The sequence below is a fragment of the Leptosomus discolor genome, chromosome 1 (assembly GCF_034619465.1).
Source record: "Leptosomus discolor isolate bLepDis1 chromosome 1, bLepDis1.hap2, whole genome shotgun sequence".
NCBI lineage: Eukaryota > Metazoa > Chordata > Aves > Leptosomiformes > Leptosomidae > Leptosomus > Leptosomus discolor.
In genome coordinates, this window is record NC_141391.1 from 103,960,246 (window position 1) to 103,978,713 (window position 18,468).

General features: G+C 42.7%; 1 protein-coding gene across 1 annotated transcript; it reads left to right on the forward strand.

Moving 5' to 3' along the window:
* Positions 1-14,818: 14,818 nt before the first annotated feature.
* Positions 14,819-15,493, forward strand: LOC104349478 (claudin-8-like). The gene has a single exon (XM_009955030.2). It carries the CDS (start codon positions 14,819-14,821, stop codon positions 15,491-15,493), a length of 675 nt encoding a protein of 224 aa, XP_009953332.1.
* The last annotated feature ends 2,975 nt before the right edge of the window (positions 15,494-18,468 follow it).

Below are 18,468 nucleotides of genomic sequence, written 5' to 3' on the forward strand. Positions count from 1 at the left end.
GAATGGCCAAATCCTCTGTAGTGATTCCAGTGGTGCCAGGTCTCAGAGCTGGAGAGAGCTGCGGGGGTCCTTGCCCATGCCCAGAGGCATCAGGAGGAGGCGTGCTCACTCTCCAGGACTTTTCTCCTGGCTCTGCCCTTCATCTCACCCTGTCCATTCCTTGGCAGCAGAGTCTCAGCTTCGTCCTCACAGGCTTGGGCGACCCCCTCCTCTCTTGGTACAGGAAGCTCAGGCTGCAGCGGGATGCCAGGAACAGCGGTAAGTGTGTGAGTCCTTCCAGGCTCTTGTAGAGTGAAAGCAAAAGGTTCCCTTAAATCGCTGCTGCAGGCATGCTCTTCAGTCTTCTACCTTTGGGATTGTAAGGGAATGCTATTCTGTCCTAGATCAAAGTAAAGACTTACCTGTTTTCAAGGTTGGCTTCTCTAAATGATCCAATGCACATGTTCTGAAGCTGCTGGGTGCCTTGCAACAGTCAGAATAGGAGAGGTGTTCCAAATCTGGAGACATTTCAGCACATGGTTCCTAAAACTTTTTTTTCCTTTTCCCCCCAAAAAACAAAGAAACAGAAAAAAAACCCTGAACAACCCAAACCCCATAACTAATTCCACCAGTGCGTTTTGTGCAGAAAGGCAGAAATCAAGTGATGTCTCTGATCTTGCCCTGAGTAATTTGTGTTACTTGACGCTTGTCCTCTTGGATGCCTTATTCAAAACAAACTTGAGTGTTACTGAAGTGCACATCCCAGGGGGCTACACTGCACATTTGCTCTCTGACTTGTGTGCAGACTTTTTGGCCCATTAGTTTTCATCAGAGATGCTAGCTATTGCTCCAGACATGTGCACTCCTGTTCTTTATATGCATTCCCCATTCCTGGTCCGTAAGGAGGGAGGTCAGCAGTCACCATCTCTGGTTTACAGGCACCATGTAGCATTTCAAGCCTGAATTATCAGAAACTCTTATTCATGGCCCTGCTCCCTACGCCTGTGTATAGGCTTGAAAGCCTGTTTCACCAACGTGTTCAGAGACCAGGCAGCCAGTAAGCAATTTTTATATCCTAATGGCTTCTAAATTGCTGATGATTTAACAGGAAGGGAAAATGAGCTAGAAATGCTGACAGTGCAGGTATGTATTTCAGGAAAGCACAGAAGAAAAGAGACTTCTTAGTCCTTGAAAAGGATGATAACCACGATAGAACACTGAAATTTTGAGGCATAAGCCACATACATAATTTTCTGATTGATGGACAGCATTAGTGGCTTTTTGTCACTAAACAGAGATAACCATACTGTACTTAGCAATCTGATGAGTATCGTGAAGCCTAATTAATAATTGTAATGTGCTTACCAGCTGACAAGGGCTGTTGACAAGTGCTAGGTATTGTCACACTTAATTGAGGGATACCTAACATTATAGCCATAAACTGGAAGATGCTCAGATACCACTGAGGTGATAACTGTGTGAAGCAGCTGGACAGATTGTTATCACTTAGATATTGCTGAACTGCACATTAAGGGAACTGTTTATGCCTCTAATCTGTGTTTTCCTTTTTTTGATATTGATTAGAAGGGGTGACCTATTACTGACTACAACCTTACACAGCTCCCTTGCCCTATGTGTTTTGAAGGGTGGACTTAAGAATTTGAGCATGAAAAATGTCATATTAATTAAATCCTGCAATACTGTAAGGGATCTTCTGTTTATCTGTCAGCAAAGATGAAGGGGCACATGTCCTGAAGCGTACGTGCAGCCTGAAGATTGACAGGCAGCATGGAGAAAATTGTGTGTGCTCAGAAGAGAAATGGATGGCATCCCTTAAGTGTGTCAACCATGCCACTCAGCTTGGTGTCGTCTGCAAACTTGCTGAGAGTGCACTCGATCCCACTGTCCATGTCATTGATGAAGGTATTTGTCACGGTTTGACTCCAGCCAGCAGCTAAACACCATGCAGCTGCTCACACTCTCCTCCTCTCTCCCAGCAGGATTGCGAGGAGAATTGAAAAAAAGAAGTAAAACTTGTGCGTTGAGGTAAGAACGGTTTAATAACTAAACTAAACTAAACTATAATAATAATCATAATAACAAAAAACATAATAATAACAACAATAATAGTAATTAAAAGGAATATAACAAAAAAGAGAGAGAAATAAAACCCAAGAAAGACAAGTGATGCACCATGCAATTACTCACCACCCTCTGACCAATGCTCAAGCAGTGATCCGCCCCTCCCCCACAGCCAGCTCCCCCAGTTTATATACTGAGCATGACGTCCTATGGTACAGAACATCCCTTTGGCCAGTTCAGGTCAGCTGTCCTGGCCGTGCTTCCTCCCAGCTTTGTGTACACCTGCTCACTGGCAGAGCACGGGAAACTGAAAAATCCTTAGGATAAGTGCTACTTAGCAACAGCTAAAAGATCAGTGTGTTATTGACATTATTCTCACACTAAATCCAAACCACAGCACTGCACCAGCTACTAGGAAGAAAATTAGTTCTATCCCAATTGAAACCAGGACAATATTAAACAGCACTCAACCCAATACGGACCTCTGAGTGATATCACTCATCACCGATCTCCATCTGGACATTGAGCCGTTGACCACTACCTTCTGGATGTGACCATCCAACCAATTCCTCACCCACCGAACAGTCCACTCATCAAAACCATATCTCTCCGATTTAGAGAGAAGGATGTTGTCGGGGACCATGTCGAAGGCCTTACAGTTCAGATAGATGACATCCATAGCTCTTCCCTTGTGCACTGACGTAGTCACTCCATCACAGAAGGCCACTAGGTTGGTCAGGCAGGACTTGCCCTTGCTGAAGCCGTGCTGGCTGTCTTGAATCAACTCCCTGTCCTCCATGTGCCCTGGCATAGCTTCTGGGAGGATCTGTTCCATGATCTTCCCAGGCACAGGAGGGAGGCTGACAGGTCAGTAGTTCCCAGGGTCCTCCTTTCTACCCTTCTCAAAAATGGGTGCAATGTTTCCCTTTTTCCAGTCACCAGGGTCTTGACCTGACTGCCACATGACATTTCAAATGCCCTGGAGAGTGGCTCATCAATTACATCAGCCAGTTCCCTCAGGACTCTGGGTCTCATCAGGTCCCATAGACATGTATGTTCACAGGTGGTCACGAACTTGATCTTGTCTGACAGTGGGAGGGACTTTGCTCCTCCAGTCCCTGTCTTGCAGTCCATCCACTCAAGACGTGTGGGAAGAGAGGTTGCCGGTGAAGACTGAAACAAAAATGTTGAGTACCTCAGCCTTCTCCTCATCCGTTGTCACCAGCTTGTCAGTCATGCTCGTCAGGGGGGCTGTGCTTTCTTTGACCTTCCTTTTTGGGCTGACATACTCATGGAAGCCCTTCTCACTATTCTTTTCATCCCTTGCCAAGTTCAGCTCCAGCTGCACCTTGGCCTTCCTGACCCCATCCCTACACAACCAGGCAACGTCACCATACTCTTCCCAGGATACCTGTCCCTGCTCTCACTGCCTGTGCGTTTCCTTCTTGAGCTTTAATTGAACCAGCAGGTCTCGACTCATCCATGCCCATCTCTTGCCTTCTTTCCTGATTTCTTAGACCTTCTTAATACTGAAGAAAGAATAGTCTATGATGGCAGATAGCTCTGGGTGGCTGAAACCAAGTGAAGGCTCAGTCTGTGACTTCTACACTGTCCTGTGCTAGAGGCAGGGGATAGATTAATGGTCCTTTTCCCCTCGTTTCTACTTATAGCCCAGGAGATGCATACAGCTACTGGAGGCTCAGAATTAGACAAATGGACCGTAGTTTCAGGCTTTAGAGGCAGTTGCTTTCTCCGTCAGGTCCTGCACAAAGCAGGGACGTGGCTGTGGCACTGTGTTACTATTTGGCTCTTCCTTTAGCAGACATAACCAAGAGACATCAGCTCTTACAGCCTGCCTTTCTAAAGGAAAAAATATGTGTGTGCATGTATGTGAGAAGGGGGGAAAGCACTGTGTGTGGGAAATTGCTTACCTCTTTGAAGATATGTCTTTGAGATAAGTATGTCTGCAAAATAGATGGAGAAATATATTTTTTAAAATTCCTTTCCTTTTAAAATGTTTATTTTTTTGTTTTTCATGGGAACCTTCATATAAAATTCAATTCAGTAGTAGTTCTCTTGGTGTACAGAGAGAAAGGTTTTGGCTTTTTAAATAGATCAGATGGAGAAAAATGGTGGGTGTTTATTTAACAGCTTTTTAAACTTACTTTCACTGGTGAGACTTCTAAATTAAATATTTAGAATTTCTGTCATTGTTTAAATATTTCATTTGGAAATTTCATCTGATAATGAATTACATTGACAGAAAAGAACATTTGCTGCAGCATATGTTGTTGTTAAAAGCCAAACTCTGCTTGGATTGAAAAATACTGTCCTTGAAAAAAATTGCACCCAGCTCTTCTCGCATTCTATGTGTGCATCCCAATCTCACATTCTGGCAGAACAGGTCACAGAGCTGAACAAAGAAACGCTGGAGAAAATTGAACATTTTCCCAATGAGGATGAATTTAACTTATCAGAGGAGGTGCAGTGTCATAGAACTGATAATGTTTGAGGTTGATTGCTGTATCTCTGAAAAGTATTTTTGTTCAGTACTTTCGTGGAAGTAAGAGTGCATTGTGCCAGCTGAACATGTGCCATCTGATGGTTTACATTTTAATAGACCAAATTCAAATGTGAGTTTGCTGGCATAAGGTTTTAGCACAAATCTGGGAGAAGGTGGTGATCTAAAAGACACAGTTGGGAAGACTGCAAACAAATATAAAAACCATCACCAAATGTGCAGACTCGTTCTGCATTGCTAAAGTGCTGTTCATGGATGATCTGTAGTATCATAGGTCCGACTCTCAACAAGAGGAAACAAAGATAAATTTGGGCACAGACTCTCACCTCAGGCAGATTGTCCTTTCCACCTTGGTACACAGAGAGCAGTCGGACCAGAGAATGGGGGAGATGGGAATCTCTCAACATCAAGCAGTCAGTACACATAGGTCGTATACGGGGCAATACCTGTATACTGAAGCATGAGTGAGCTGAAAGACAGTTTGGTTATGTACCTGCTGTTTTCTCAGAAATATAAAAGGGTTTGAATAGGTGAGAATGGAAACCTAAGGAGCTGCATCTCCCAAGGAGACAAGGCTTGTAAAAAATACCCAAGAGGAGGGCTCCCTGGAAACCAATGATTTCCCACTGTTGTTCAAGTAAAAAACCTGTCAACCCAGCACACTTCAGCCTCCTGAGTAGTGAACAAACAACTTTGCTTTGAATGTGGTTATCACTTTGGCTAAAACATGTAATATATTTCAGAAAATTTCTTGTATGTTTGGTTAAATACTATGAAGAATACTGAAACGTCAAGAAAGTTCTTCCTCTTTCTTGCCTTCACTCATCTGTTTCATCTAGAGCTTATTTTATTCATTTAGCCATGTTGGTATTTCATGGTAAATTTGTAAAGATTTATTGTGCAGCACCCCAACTAATTTAATAGGATATTGATCTGTGAATAACATTGCAGCTGGAACACTTTGCTTTGATCTTGAAGAGTTTTGGCATTATAAGTGGGCTGGTGTTGCTATTACTCCATGAATGGATCTCCTTCAGGATTCAGGAGGGGTCTGCTGTGGGAAAAAACCTGGCCTATAAGAATATCGTCTACCCCTAGCACATGTTACTAATGGATGCAGCAGTGGAAAGCCAACAAACAAGGAGAATTTGCAACAAAGGAGAAAGTTTTAACTCAGAAGCAAACTAGGACGTACAGCTTCCCAGTCAGATTGGAGAAGTGGCTAAGGGAGAAAACATTGAAATCTCCCTTTATATGGTATTTTGATCCTTCATCCAGTTTTTAAAGGCTTTCTGGTTACATGCACCTGCTTTAGATGCCTTTTTCTAGAGCGCCACTGACAATTATGATGTTTACAAGGAGAAAGCTTTGTCACCTTTGAACTTTGGAAAGTGCCTTTGGGGGGTGGTTGCACCCACATATAAGGAGTATTTCGCGTATGAGCCTAAGTTTGTCCCCCTAGGCCAGCACTCAAAACAACCCCAGCTGTGCTCTCATAAAGGTACCTAAGCCTGGATTCCCGAGCTGGACTATTTCCTGACCATGTTGTGTCCACGTAAAAGACAGCATATAATTGCTGCCCTTTTATTTTTGCAGGTGATAAGATCCTGTGTGTGGAAACAGCAGCTCCTTCTTTCCTGTCCCTGGAACACAGGACCCTGGTCAGGGTAGGCAGAGAGTGAAGAATGTTTGCATGCAGCAGTTGCCTCCGACATCTCTCTTGTCCCAGAGTTCAGGGCGATTTATAAAATGTGGCTAGTGAAAGATTGCGACTAGCACACACTTCATAGCCGTGGACTCTGTGCTCTGCAATGTTGTTGCAGGCTCAGGGGGCTTTCTTTGCAAGACAGCTTGCATGTTTATGTCGTCTTTGCTATGCGTTGACTGAATAGGGACGGCAAGGGCTTATTAACACTAGAGCACTGCCTGGCATCTGGGTGGGCTTAACAGGTAAGAAGAGGTAAGGTTTGGATACAAGTTGATGCTGCTGCATCTGAGGCTGAAGAGAGCTCAGGCACAGCTGCTGAGAGGAGCAGCAACGCCAGCAGTGCTGGGCTGTGCTTCGAAAGATTTGTGGGAGCACTCGGAAAACCTTCCGTCTGCTGGCTTCTGGCACAAAATGTGTGTCATGTTACAGCGATTGCCATGCAAAGACTAAAACTCTAGAGCTTCTTTTGGCCTGCTCGAGGATGTTTATTGTGTTACTGATTTGTCTATCATTTTTCCAGAAATCAGGCCAGGCTGTGATGATCCGGTTTTGAAGATGTTATTCTGCTCAGCCACAGGTAAGCTATTGCAGTATTCTGGGATACAAGCCTGGATTTATTTCTATCAAGAATAAAAGAGGAAAGTCAAGAAAAAGAGTGAGGAAGCCTATCCAGAAGACAGAAAACCAGAAGCAGGAAATACACATGCTTTGTATTTGTGTAAGGTCTTGACACTGCACCGCTGACTCTGACGCAGGCATGTGCCCATTCTGTGGGTTGCAGATTAACTGCTGTGCTAAAGAAATAACACTCCCCCTTCTGTCTTGTTCTAACTTCACACAGCATATGTTTTGAATTGGTGGGTTTGCTTGTCTGAGTCCCCCTTTCATACCTTCTCCTTAGGTTACTACAAACAGCTGCAAGTTTACTGTTATGCCTCAAAAATGCCAGGCTGCTTCTACAATAGGTACATTATCACCACAATGATTTTATTACACCAAAAGATTAAACATTATTAAATGAATTGGAAACAATCCTTATCTCCTCTGAGCATTTTCTCTGGTAAACTTTTAATATAGATTCTAGGCAAGCAGTTAAAACTGAAGTTTTGCTTCCATTTCCACCTGTGCAATCCTGCCATAGTCATTGAGGCACCTGGGGTACAACAGAAGACAAGCATTGGCCAGTTGTTTTTCTTTTTAATGAACTATCATGTCACACTCATGAAAGTCTTACGATGTGGGATGGGCAGACCTTCACAGCAAGAATGTTAGGAACGTTAAAAATAAAACCTGGGGAGCTTTTAGAAAAGAAAATTAAATGTAATATGGTGCTGCTTCAACTGGGCTGGAGCAGAAATGCCACAAATAATAGGTTTTGTCTGGAGAAGTAAAACTTTTAATCAAATCAGCTTAGGCAAGATTTCATTTCAAAGAAAGTCTGGCATCTGTAAACTGTAGGCTAATTACAGGAGTTGCTAGAGAATGCTACTGAGGCAACCAACTGAATGGGTCTAAAACAATGAAGAAATATATTAATCTCAGACCTTCATGTTAGTGATCATGTCTCTTTCTGCGTGAAGAAAAAAGCAACTTTATACAAACCATTTCATGTTCCTACTGATTTCACAGCAGAGGGGTGATGGGTATCAGTGAGCGTAAGCTGGGTATCTGAAGTCAGAAGTCACCTTCCCCGTGTGACCCTTTATAGCTCACAGGGAGAACCCACACAACAAATGCTAGAGTCTGGGGCCAGAAATGTCCTATAGCCTCCTCAGGGTGAATCCGTCCTGGTGCAAAATGATTCTCTGATGTCTGGCTATGAACTTTGTCTAGTCTGTTTTTCAAGCCACCTGGTGGATAGCTTTCCATCCATTCCTTTAGCATAGCATCATCTGCTATTAATTCTTAAGAAGATTCAGTAGCATAATAGATCAGTTCTTTGTATCCAGCTCTTCATGAGGTTTCAGCTGTCTCTAAAGGTGTACAGAGGCAGATAGCATAGGAAGTTGTTGCCTCTGATGCTCTTTAGCCTTTTGGTATCTTCAGAAATCCTATTTTTGAACTGTTTGTCCATGTTCCAAGTTAGGCAAATTTTCTGCATTAACACCTCATAAAACAAACAGAAGTTAAAAGCAGGGAAACTGAAATTTCTGTACCACATGTTAAACCAAGGGGAACATCATCACATTGTCATGGATTTTATATATGGGATTTAAAGCAAGGGGAGCAAGAGAAGCAAATGTGTAGAGTTATTTGGGATATTAGGGAAAAAGATTTTCTGCAATGGTTTTACATTACTAACCAAGGATTATTATTATTTTGAACTTCTGTCATTGTTCCTTTTGCTGTCTAGACAATGGTGTCTTGTTAGTGGTAAGTGATGGAGAGAGAAGGTACAGGAGTAAAAGCTACTTCAATTGAAAAGAAGTGGCTCTTCAGTGAAGCTGATTATGAACATATGTGACTCATTCTGCTTGCACTAGATATGTTGAACTGGCTTTTCATGTTCTGCTACATTAGGTTAAAGATCTTGGAGAAAAATAAATGCCAGGTTACACTGTACCTGGGGCGAGCCATAGCGCAGTGCAAATCCACTGACACAGTAATAATAGCTTTCTGAGAAAGAAAATGCTGACCAACTTGTCTGACATAAACGCTCCTCTGTTTTTCCTTAAGAGTATGAATAATCAGAATTCTTTCAATGTGCTTGCTACTGATGCAGGGTGAGATTTTTGGAGGTGTTGAACAACCACTTTTTCCCCCTCTCCCCACTTCCCTCAGCATCAGTGACAGCTGTTAGCACTTCACTACTCTGGAATTAAAAAGTGCTATATGCTCAGGAAGAGCAAGGACATTATTCTTAAAACGTATTTTCGTGGTGTACTTTCTTCCAAAACAGCTTTAGTGGCTGAAAATGGGTGATGACAGGGTCTTCGGGGGTGTACTGCCCTGATGGGGAACAGTGGGTTCTCAGAGAAACCGTGAGAAATGGTGCTAAGCAGCAGCTGAGCTAATCACAGGGTTATGTCTTCACTTCACATCCTCCCCAAGCTGCAAGCAGCATTCAGAAGAAAAGCCATGTAAGAAGGGTGAGAAATCTTTTCTTGCTCTCACACAAATGGATTCATTGTGGTGTCAAAGAGACAGGGAAGCAAAATGTCCTGACTCTAGAGTCCTGTTTGAAGCTAACAGACAGACCAACCAAGCCCAGTCCAGAAATGTTATGTATTTTCTGCCCAGGCAGTGCTGTGGTTGCTTTAGGTCCACATTATTCACCAAGAACACAGAACAACGGGTGCCTGCAGCTGACTTACTCATCTGCTTTGGAGAGGAGAAAAGGGAGGAGGGCAGAACTGGGGACACTGAGCAGGAAAATACACAGGTCATACAGAAAAGCTTGACACTGACTTTAAGGATACACATTCCTTAACACCGTGGGAAAAAAAAAGGAAAGAAAAGGAAAAGGAAATGAAAGGAAAGGAAAGGAAAGAAAAGAAAAGAAAAGAAAAGAAAAGAAAAGAAAAGAAAAGAAAAGAAAAGAAAAGAAAAGAAAAGAAAAGAAAAGAAAAGAAAAGAAAAGAAAAGAAAAGAAAAGAAAAGAAAAGAAAAGAAAAAAGAAAAGAAAAGAAAAGAAAAAAGAAAAGAAAAGAAAAGGAAAGGAAAGGAAAAGAAAAGAGGAAAAGTAATAGTTAAATTATGTTCATGCATATTTGTTTTATAACAAAATAATAGGATCCTGTGGCCAACAGTGAAATATGATTAGCTAGTCACAGTTATTTCTGGTATTTCCCTGTAATGAAATGGCATGTTTGAATACAGAGAAGAACAAATAATGAGATTCTTGACTTGCCCTCTTCCTGTGTTCTAATTGTAAACAAGCAGATGCAATCCATAACACTAAAGAAGATTTCCTCACATTTCCTTCTGAAAATGGTTTTAAGCAAGATAAGGTACTAAAATTTAATCCTTCTAAGAATGTGCAAATACTGAATCCTTGATGCAGACACAATCTTACCTCGAATTTATATGGGAGCTTTAATGGTTTTGTAAATTAATCAGTAACGTGGTTAAATTATATTTGCTCAGCTAATTATTTTCCATGTCCTGTAAATTAGAACTTCAGTAGTCGCTAAGAAAAATCGGTTCTGCTGCTTATATCACATTTGTGTTTACTTACTAATATGTTATTAAAGTGCTTGTTTATTTGTTCTGCTATAGGCTGGTAGCTTTTTCTTCGCTGTTTGAGTGGCAACCATAAGGCTGCAAAGCCGTGCAATGATAATTACATTATGTCTTGGTTTGAAAAAGACAGGTGTCTGTGGAGGAAGGCTGGAGCCTCCCTTGAAATGGAGAGTGCAACCCCCTTCCCTCCAAACTATTATAATTTTGAAATTAACGGGCCTTCAGGCAAAGATATGGGGAATAGGAATAACAGTTCTTTACTAATATATATATATATATAACACAAGGCAGGGAAAAAACAAACAACCCACTGGTTTACACTGACAGAGTCAGGAATACAACCTGACACCCTGTTAGGGTGGCAGTAGCAGTCCGATAAGATGCTGGCTGCAGTCCTCCTGAAGTGATGGGTGTAGTTCTGTGGAAGCAGCAATCAGGTAAAAGAGTCTGGTCTTCCTCCGAAGGTCCAGTGGTCGGCAGGTAGCTCTCGTCCTCTGGAACTCAGGTGGGGGGAAAAGCTCCTCTGGGAATCCAGTGGAAGAAAGGCTGCTAGGGTGTTCAAAATCTCCGTTTTTATTTGGCATGGACTGCTTGGCTCCTTCCCCCCCCCTCCCCGGGCGGAGCATCTCACAATGGGATGGGGAGTCGTGAGGCAGTTCCTTGATGGGCCATTGACAGGAGATAGCCCAGGAGCGAGTTACCGATGGGTCAGGCGATAAGGCATTGTTGTGCCCATGAACAGGAGATAGTCCAGAGGGGGGGGAGGCAGGGAGCACCGCCCCACCTGGTCTCAACAGCTCCTGAAGATGGTAATAGAATATTTTTTTTTCTTTTGGCACATTTTACACTGTAACCCAGGACACATTATTATACATTTAATATGCTGAATCCATTTTAGCAGAGAAATACTGTGCATTCATAGCCTCTCCTCAAAATCCTCCTTGTCTCACCCTTAGAGAAACAGGATTTAAACACACTCTTCTCCCAAGAAACCTTCGGGACATTTTTGATGGCTGAAATAGACCTTGATTGAGTTCTTAGCCTTGTGACTTCGAAGGGCACAGCTTCAAGCACGGGTTGGATTAGATGACATCTAGAGGCTCCTTCTAACTTGAATTATTCCATGGTTCTATGAACCCACTTGTGCAAGAAGTTTTCCCTACTCAGTTTTCCTGAATTCCTGTACCCAGACCCCCATCACTGTGGGTCTGTATGACAGGCCTAGTTTCCAGTATGCAAAGCAGCAAACTGTGATGTCAGTTACACAGATCCAGACTGTCTCATGCTATAGCAATCTGTACAGTTCCTATGTCAATACAGTAAGAGTCAGTGCGGCCTCTCCAAATTAATGCATTGGGAATGTATCCTTTCTGCCCAACAGAACCAAGTCAACTTTATTGCTGGCCAGAAAATGACAGCCTTCATAGGAGTCCAGGGGTTGCAGCAGGAGGAGAGCTATTATCTCCCAGCACCCTTGCACCTTTGGGAGGAGGGCACTACTCACTCACCTGTGCACACAGAGACCCAGAGTGCAGCAGGGCGCCAGGGCATGGGACTGCAGAGTGTAAAGCCCAGGGATAGGCATAAACAATTAAATCATAGAATCATTAGGTTGGAAAAGACCTCTAAGATCATCAAGTCCAACCGTTGACCCAACACCACCATGCCCACTAAACCATGCCACATCAACGTGTTTTTTGAACACCTCCAGGGATGGTGACTCCACCACCTCCCTGGGCAGCCTGTTCCAATGTTGGACCACTCTTTCAGTAAAGAAATTTTTCCCAATGTCCAATCTAAACCTCCCCTGGCACAACTTGAGGCTATTTTCTCTTGTCCTGTCGCTTGTTCCTTGGGAGAAGAGACCAACCCCCACCTCACTACATCCTCCTCTCAGGTAGTTGCAGAGAGCGACAAGGTCTCCCCTCAGCCTCCTCTTCTCCAGGCTGAACAGCCCCAGTTCCCTCAGCCGCTCCTCATCGGACCTGATCTCCAGACCCTTCACCAGCTTCGTTGCCCTTCTCTGGACATGCTCCAGCACCTCAATGTCCTTCTTGCAGTGAGGGGCCCAGAACTGCACACAGTATTCGAGGTGCAGGCCTTCAGCACACACAGCAGTCATAGTCCCTAACTCAGGAGGCTACAGGGCCGCTCCCTTGCCTTGCTCACAGACATGACAAAAGGGGCTTGAACTGCCAGGGGAGGCTGACTGATGGCAAGCAGGAGCCAGAACTGCAAATACAAATGCATGACAGGTGAAATACAGAGCAGGCAGTGTATTTGCAGCGGGATCAGATACCGCTGAGCTCCACAGCAGTAGGAGCAAACCCGAAAAAACAGACTCCTGCTTGGCTTCTCATCCCTTGAAATGCTTTTGGAGCTGCCATCAGACTAACTGCACTTTTCAAGGCACGTCTCTCAGTGCCTTTAGATTAGGAAAGGCATGCAGACAGCAGGTTTGATTTCAGAGATACAAATAAAACCAAAAGGGCATAATGGAAAGTTGCTTGGCCAGAAATCGAGGCTCAAGGGACCAGAAACAGGAGAGGTTACCTGCCTTCATCATTTTAGCATGTCTTTATAAGAAGCAGCCTGCTGCAGATGTTGGAAAAGCAGGTGGATATGAAAGCCAAAATGAATATGGAAAGATTTGCAGAGTGCTTCATACTTTCCCTTGCCTCCTAACCATAGTTTCAAGCATGCACACACAAATACACACTTAGAGAGCACAAAACACTACATGTAAGTGAGACTTTTATCTTTTCTCTATCTTTGATACGCTAACAAGCTGGCACATTTAGCACTGCACTGCTCTATTTTTTTCTGTGTTTACTTTCTGTTTTTGAAGATATATAAATGGCAAGAAAAGAAATAGAGGCAAGAAAGTTCAAATTAATATCAGGAGACTAGTATTTCAATATCTAGCTAATAATACCCTAAATCAGTCTTTTACAGCGTAACAAATTAGTTCTTGTCTTAACACATGGAGTACTACTTTATAACAAAAAAATCCTAGTGTATGCCTAATTTTTTATGTTCCATGTTAAGGCACATGCAGAGATCAGGCTGACTGTTTCATGCATACATTCATACCTATATGAATTTGTAAAAAGCATCTACTGTTACTGTTTTTTTCTCTAGATTTTTGATTGTGGTTTTGTTGGTCTGACATTCCCAAATTTCTTCATCTGACATTTTCCAGGATTGTCTGCTGGTTACATCACACAAGAACTCTTGAATGAACAGTTCAGCTTCTCTCCATAATTATTATGTTTATTTTTTTTATTAAAATAATGGTTTTCTAAAGTATTTATTTGTACATGGATAGCTCTTATAGGTCTTTACTTGGAGACTCAATGCTTCCCATTGCACTAGACTCCGTCACAGGGTAATTGCTGGGTTCGCTTTTGCACAGGAAAACAATTTGCTACGTAGCTTAAACCACCATTCTGTAGACCTGACTGTGCAATCATTTAAGCATGTGGATATCTCCAGAAGCCTGCCTATTCCTGCAACACTTGGTAGAGCAACAGAAATGTATAAAGTTATATATGTGTACAGGTATTAGCAAAATTGAGGTCTCTTATTGTTCCTTTCTACCTCTTAAATGGTCTTTCGCAGCTTTGATTATCCTCTGCAGAACTGTTTCAGGTTCAGAATTACTTTATCTTTATCCTTTTGATTTGCTTTGTTCCTTGATCCTATCACTGCAGTACTCCCCTTCAAGCTTCAGAACAAAAGTACTTTTGGGAGCAGAGGCCCTGTGGCAGGGAGTGCGACTCTGCTTTCCTCCTGGCAATTTGCCACCGAGCTGAGCCGAGGCAGAATATTCTTGCTTGTTCAGTGCAACAACTTCAGTAACTGCATCAGCGCACACCTAAGTCTCCCTGCCGAGACCGGTCCATTTCCTTAGCACAGGCAAACCTGTAGACAATAGCGAGAGTTAAGGGTAGGGCTTGGTGTTTTTTTGTTTGTTTTTTTTTTTTTCTTAAATAAGCGACTTCAATGCAAAGCATTTTTCTCAGAAGGTACATTTATCCTAAGTGGCTCCTGCTGGTTTACACACACCCCATCCTTTCTCTTGCTTTGGAAAGTTGTTCCACTTGATTGCTCGGTTTGCCTCTTTGAGTCAGTAGTGGCAGGGGAATTATAAAGGCGATGAAGGTGCAGCCAAGTCCCAGGTAGTGCGTGCCAGATTTAAGCTGATTTAGAGTTGCGCAGGCTGACTCTGAAACTTTCTTTGCACAAGGGACAACGACGTTCAGAAAAAGTTGCGCATTTTTTCGCCAGCAGTGTGCGGCTGGCTCAGGGAACCTGCTGAGTTGTGCTCACCTTGCAAAGGCAACATGGTTGGTGGCGCTTTGCAGATTGCTGGGCTGCTTCTTGGTGGCATAGGCATGATCGGGACATTCGCTGTCACGGGCATGCCTCAGTGGAGGGTGTCTGCCTTCATCGAGAACAACATCATCGTGTTTGAGACCATTTGGGAAGGCCTGTGGATGCACTGCATCAGGCAAGCCAACATCAGGATGCAGTGCAAGGTCTACGACTCAGTGCTGGCCCTCTCGCCAGACCTGCAGGCGTCCAGAGGGCTGATGTGTGCTGGGTCAGTGCTCTCCTTCCTCGCTTTCATGGTTGCCATTATTGGGATGAAGTGCACGCGGTGTGTGCAGAGCAGCTGGCAAGCCAAGGGCTATATTATTCTGACGGCCGGGCTCCTCTTCATCCTCTCAGGTGCAGTCGAGTTCATTCCAGTCTGCTGGGTTGCCAACACCATCATCAGTGACTTCTACAATCCCATGGTCAACGTTGCACAGAAAAGGGAGCTTGGAGAGGCCCTCTACCTGGGCTGGGTAGCTGCCTTCTGCCTCATTGCTGCTGGAGCCATATTCTGTTGCTTTTGCCGCTGTTGTGAGAAAACCAGAAGCTACGGATACTCTGCACCAACCCACTACCCCACTCACAGCCAGCATTTTCACAGGAAGACTGAAAGCTCATACTCCAAAAGCCAGTACGTCTAGATGTCACCTGCCTTTTCCTATTTTTGAAGCATTCAGTCTGTCTGGATGGATTTCAGCTTCTGCACAAAAGGGCAGCTAGAATGCTGCCTTTGCTTTCTGCCCTGTAACTGCTGCTGTTGGGGCTGCGTTTTGGAGCTGCAGTTACCCCCAGTGGGCTCTGCTGTGGCTAACGCTGCAGCACGGACAATTTTAATGCATGGAAGTGTGCATGTTTAATATTATTTTAATAGTAACCTAGAATAGTTTTTGGGTTGTGTGGCTTTGCTTTGGGTTTTGTTTTATATGTACAACAGCAATAAAGGGCTTAAAGTTCCAATGTGATATGAAATTCTGGCCTATTGCAAAGAAGAGGGGAGTTAAGCAGCTGTTTTCATTTTTTTTTTTTACCTGCCTGGGAACGAAGGGATAACAGCGAATAAGGACAAGATAATAATGGTTTAAAAGAAAAGCATTGACTAAGGGATTGATTTACTATAGGTTTAATGGAAGGTTGCATGAAGAATTTATTCAGCAGAGGAAGGTAAGCTGAAATATATGAAAAATATCCCTTATTTCAGAGGATAAACATAGTTCTATGTTCATCCTAAATATAATCTTTTTGGTGAAAGTTAATATTTCTTTTGTAATCCATGAGGTCAAACTCATTCACATCCTTCTTTTTAGAAACAGCAATATTCCCTTGCAAACTCGTTGTGGCTTACAACATTTTGCAATATTGCACAGATCACAAACAGTGTGTTCATTACTTACTGCAGAACTCTGTGACACATATATTTTTTAAATAAGGGTATTTTGTGCAATCAGGCCAATATTTTTGCTGAGACCCGCTCCCACCAGCATAATTTATAGGCATAAAGAACATAAACAGTGACAGTATTTTCTCACAGTTCACATTAAAACAAGCTAAGCAATATTTTTGATAATAAGATCATGCACCCATGATAAGAAACAAAGTAAGGAAACCAAGCCTACTGAAAAGCAAATAATTCCATACAAATTAATTTAATAAATAACACAAATTAATCAATAGTAGTAATATTTTAATAGAATTTTGTAACCAATGAATAAGATGTAACTCCAGACCCTCAGAAATCAATGGAATTTTGCCTTTGACTGAACTGGGAACACAATTCAATTTGTAGTGTGTATTGGAGAACAAGATTCTTGTTCTAGAGTTTGATTGACTGTTTTAAATATTTCATAAACTGTTTGTTATGCGATCTGTCATTCTCTAGTAAATTCCTTGGACTATTACTACGTGAAAGTTCAGAAGCAAATTCTTCATAAGATGCAACTCTGAACAAGTTAGAAGAAATCAAAATTTGCTCTAGAACTCTTTACAGTGTTTGTAATATACATAGTAAGGTGTGCTTGACTATGTAATTTTATTTTTCGTCCTTTTTTAAGTAAAAAATTTGTACATATGTATACGTGTAATGGGCATGACCTTTCTGTAATATAGCAGTGTGTGGCTGTATTTCCTTTGCATTCATTCCTTCATTAATGTTTATATGCCAGTCCAGTCTCTTTACTGGAGGGAAGAGAGCAAAGGAGAAAACCTGTTTATAGTGGCACTTTGTGAATATCCTACGCAGAACTCGTAGCTAGAACACTAGGGTTTATAACGATGTCTATAATAAAGTCACCTGCCTAGTTCATCCCTCTAAAAGGCAGGTACAAGATCTTACTCAGAAAACTGTATGTATACGTGCTGGTGCACTGTAGTTATCTCTGCTGTCAAAACACAGAGTGACTCTCACAGCATTCACCTACAAGTCTGAGGCAAGTCTCGGTGAGAAGGGAGAGAAGCGTGATGTCTCTGTAAAACCGCTGTGCACATTGAGCACTGCTGCTACGTTGGATAGTCTTATCTGTTCCTGATCACACACTGATCCAGTTGTACAAACGAAAGAAGATGCAAGAAGACTGTAAGAAGACTTTCGAAACTATTCACAGGACTAACAGGAAAACAAATCCAATGAACTGTGAGTGGGACCCTGAAGTTTTTTATAACCTCTCTTACAGATCCTATATATGCTGCAAACAGTTTACCTTATTATAACATACACATATTCCCCCTTAAGTACATCCCATGCACATCCACCAATTTCCTTTAAATCGTATGTCTCACCCATATACCATATCTCCAAGAGAACTGAAGTGAAAGTTTCCGTTTTAAACAGAGCTGGCCTCCCTCAGGTTTGTGCATTAAACCCCGAGTTCTGAGCAGAGGGTCCCATCTAAGGGTGTATATCCAAGTACAAAATGACTGCCGGAAGCAATAAACTTTCAAATATTGTATCCTGTAATTAAGAACTCATTTTCGTGCTCACAGACAAGAGAAACTCTTTGGGAAATAAGCAGTATTGCCTCCATAAATGAAACCACGAGTGTGTAGCTTGTTCCCCTTTGACCTGCACTTTGGGTGCTTGTATGCGTTCCTGCAATGTAAAATGGATGTGGAGCCTTTCCAGGTCCACCTGGTGCCCTCTGTGCTGTGTATATGAATGCACAACTGACAGGTCAGAGGACAGTAATGTTCATTTAACTCAGATGAGTAAAGGTTCAAGATTTCAATCACTGCGCCGTGTCTGAGCAACTGGGCTTTCATGTATAATGAGCCTCTTCTGAAATTCTCCCACTGCTGCTGCAACTGTTGTGGAGGTTTAGAGGGTAGAGCTGGCAGCTGCACTACTAGGCACTGCTCTCATTAGGGCTAGACAGCGAAGTGGTAAACACATGGGTGGCAGCAGAGCAGCAGTTTCAGGAGCTGTTTTGTGCAGAGCCATAACAGAGCCGGAGTGTGTGTGAGCTCCTGTTTTGCAATTTTATATGAGAATGAATCGTCTGACACATGAAGTTATCACACACCTGCAAATCCAGCAAGGTTAGCTGCATATAATGGATCTGTCTGTCTCTTTAAGGTGCAGTCCTGAATAGGTGTTGTAGCCCCCCATGTTTTTGAATATGCGTAG

What these genes read in the sequence shown, in the direction of transcription:
- LOC104349478 (XM_009955030.2), top strand. Translation starts at nt 14,819, where the DNA reads ATGGTTGGTGGCGCTTTGCAGATTGCTGGGCTGCTTCTTGGTGGCATA.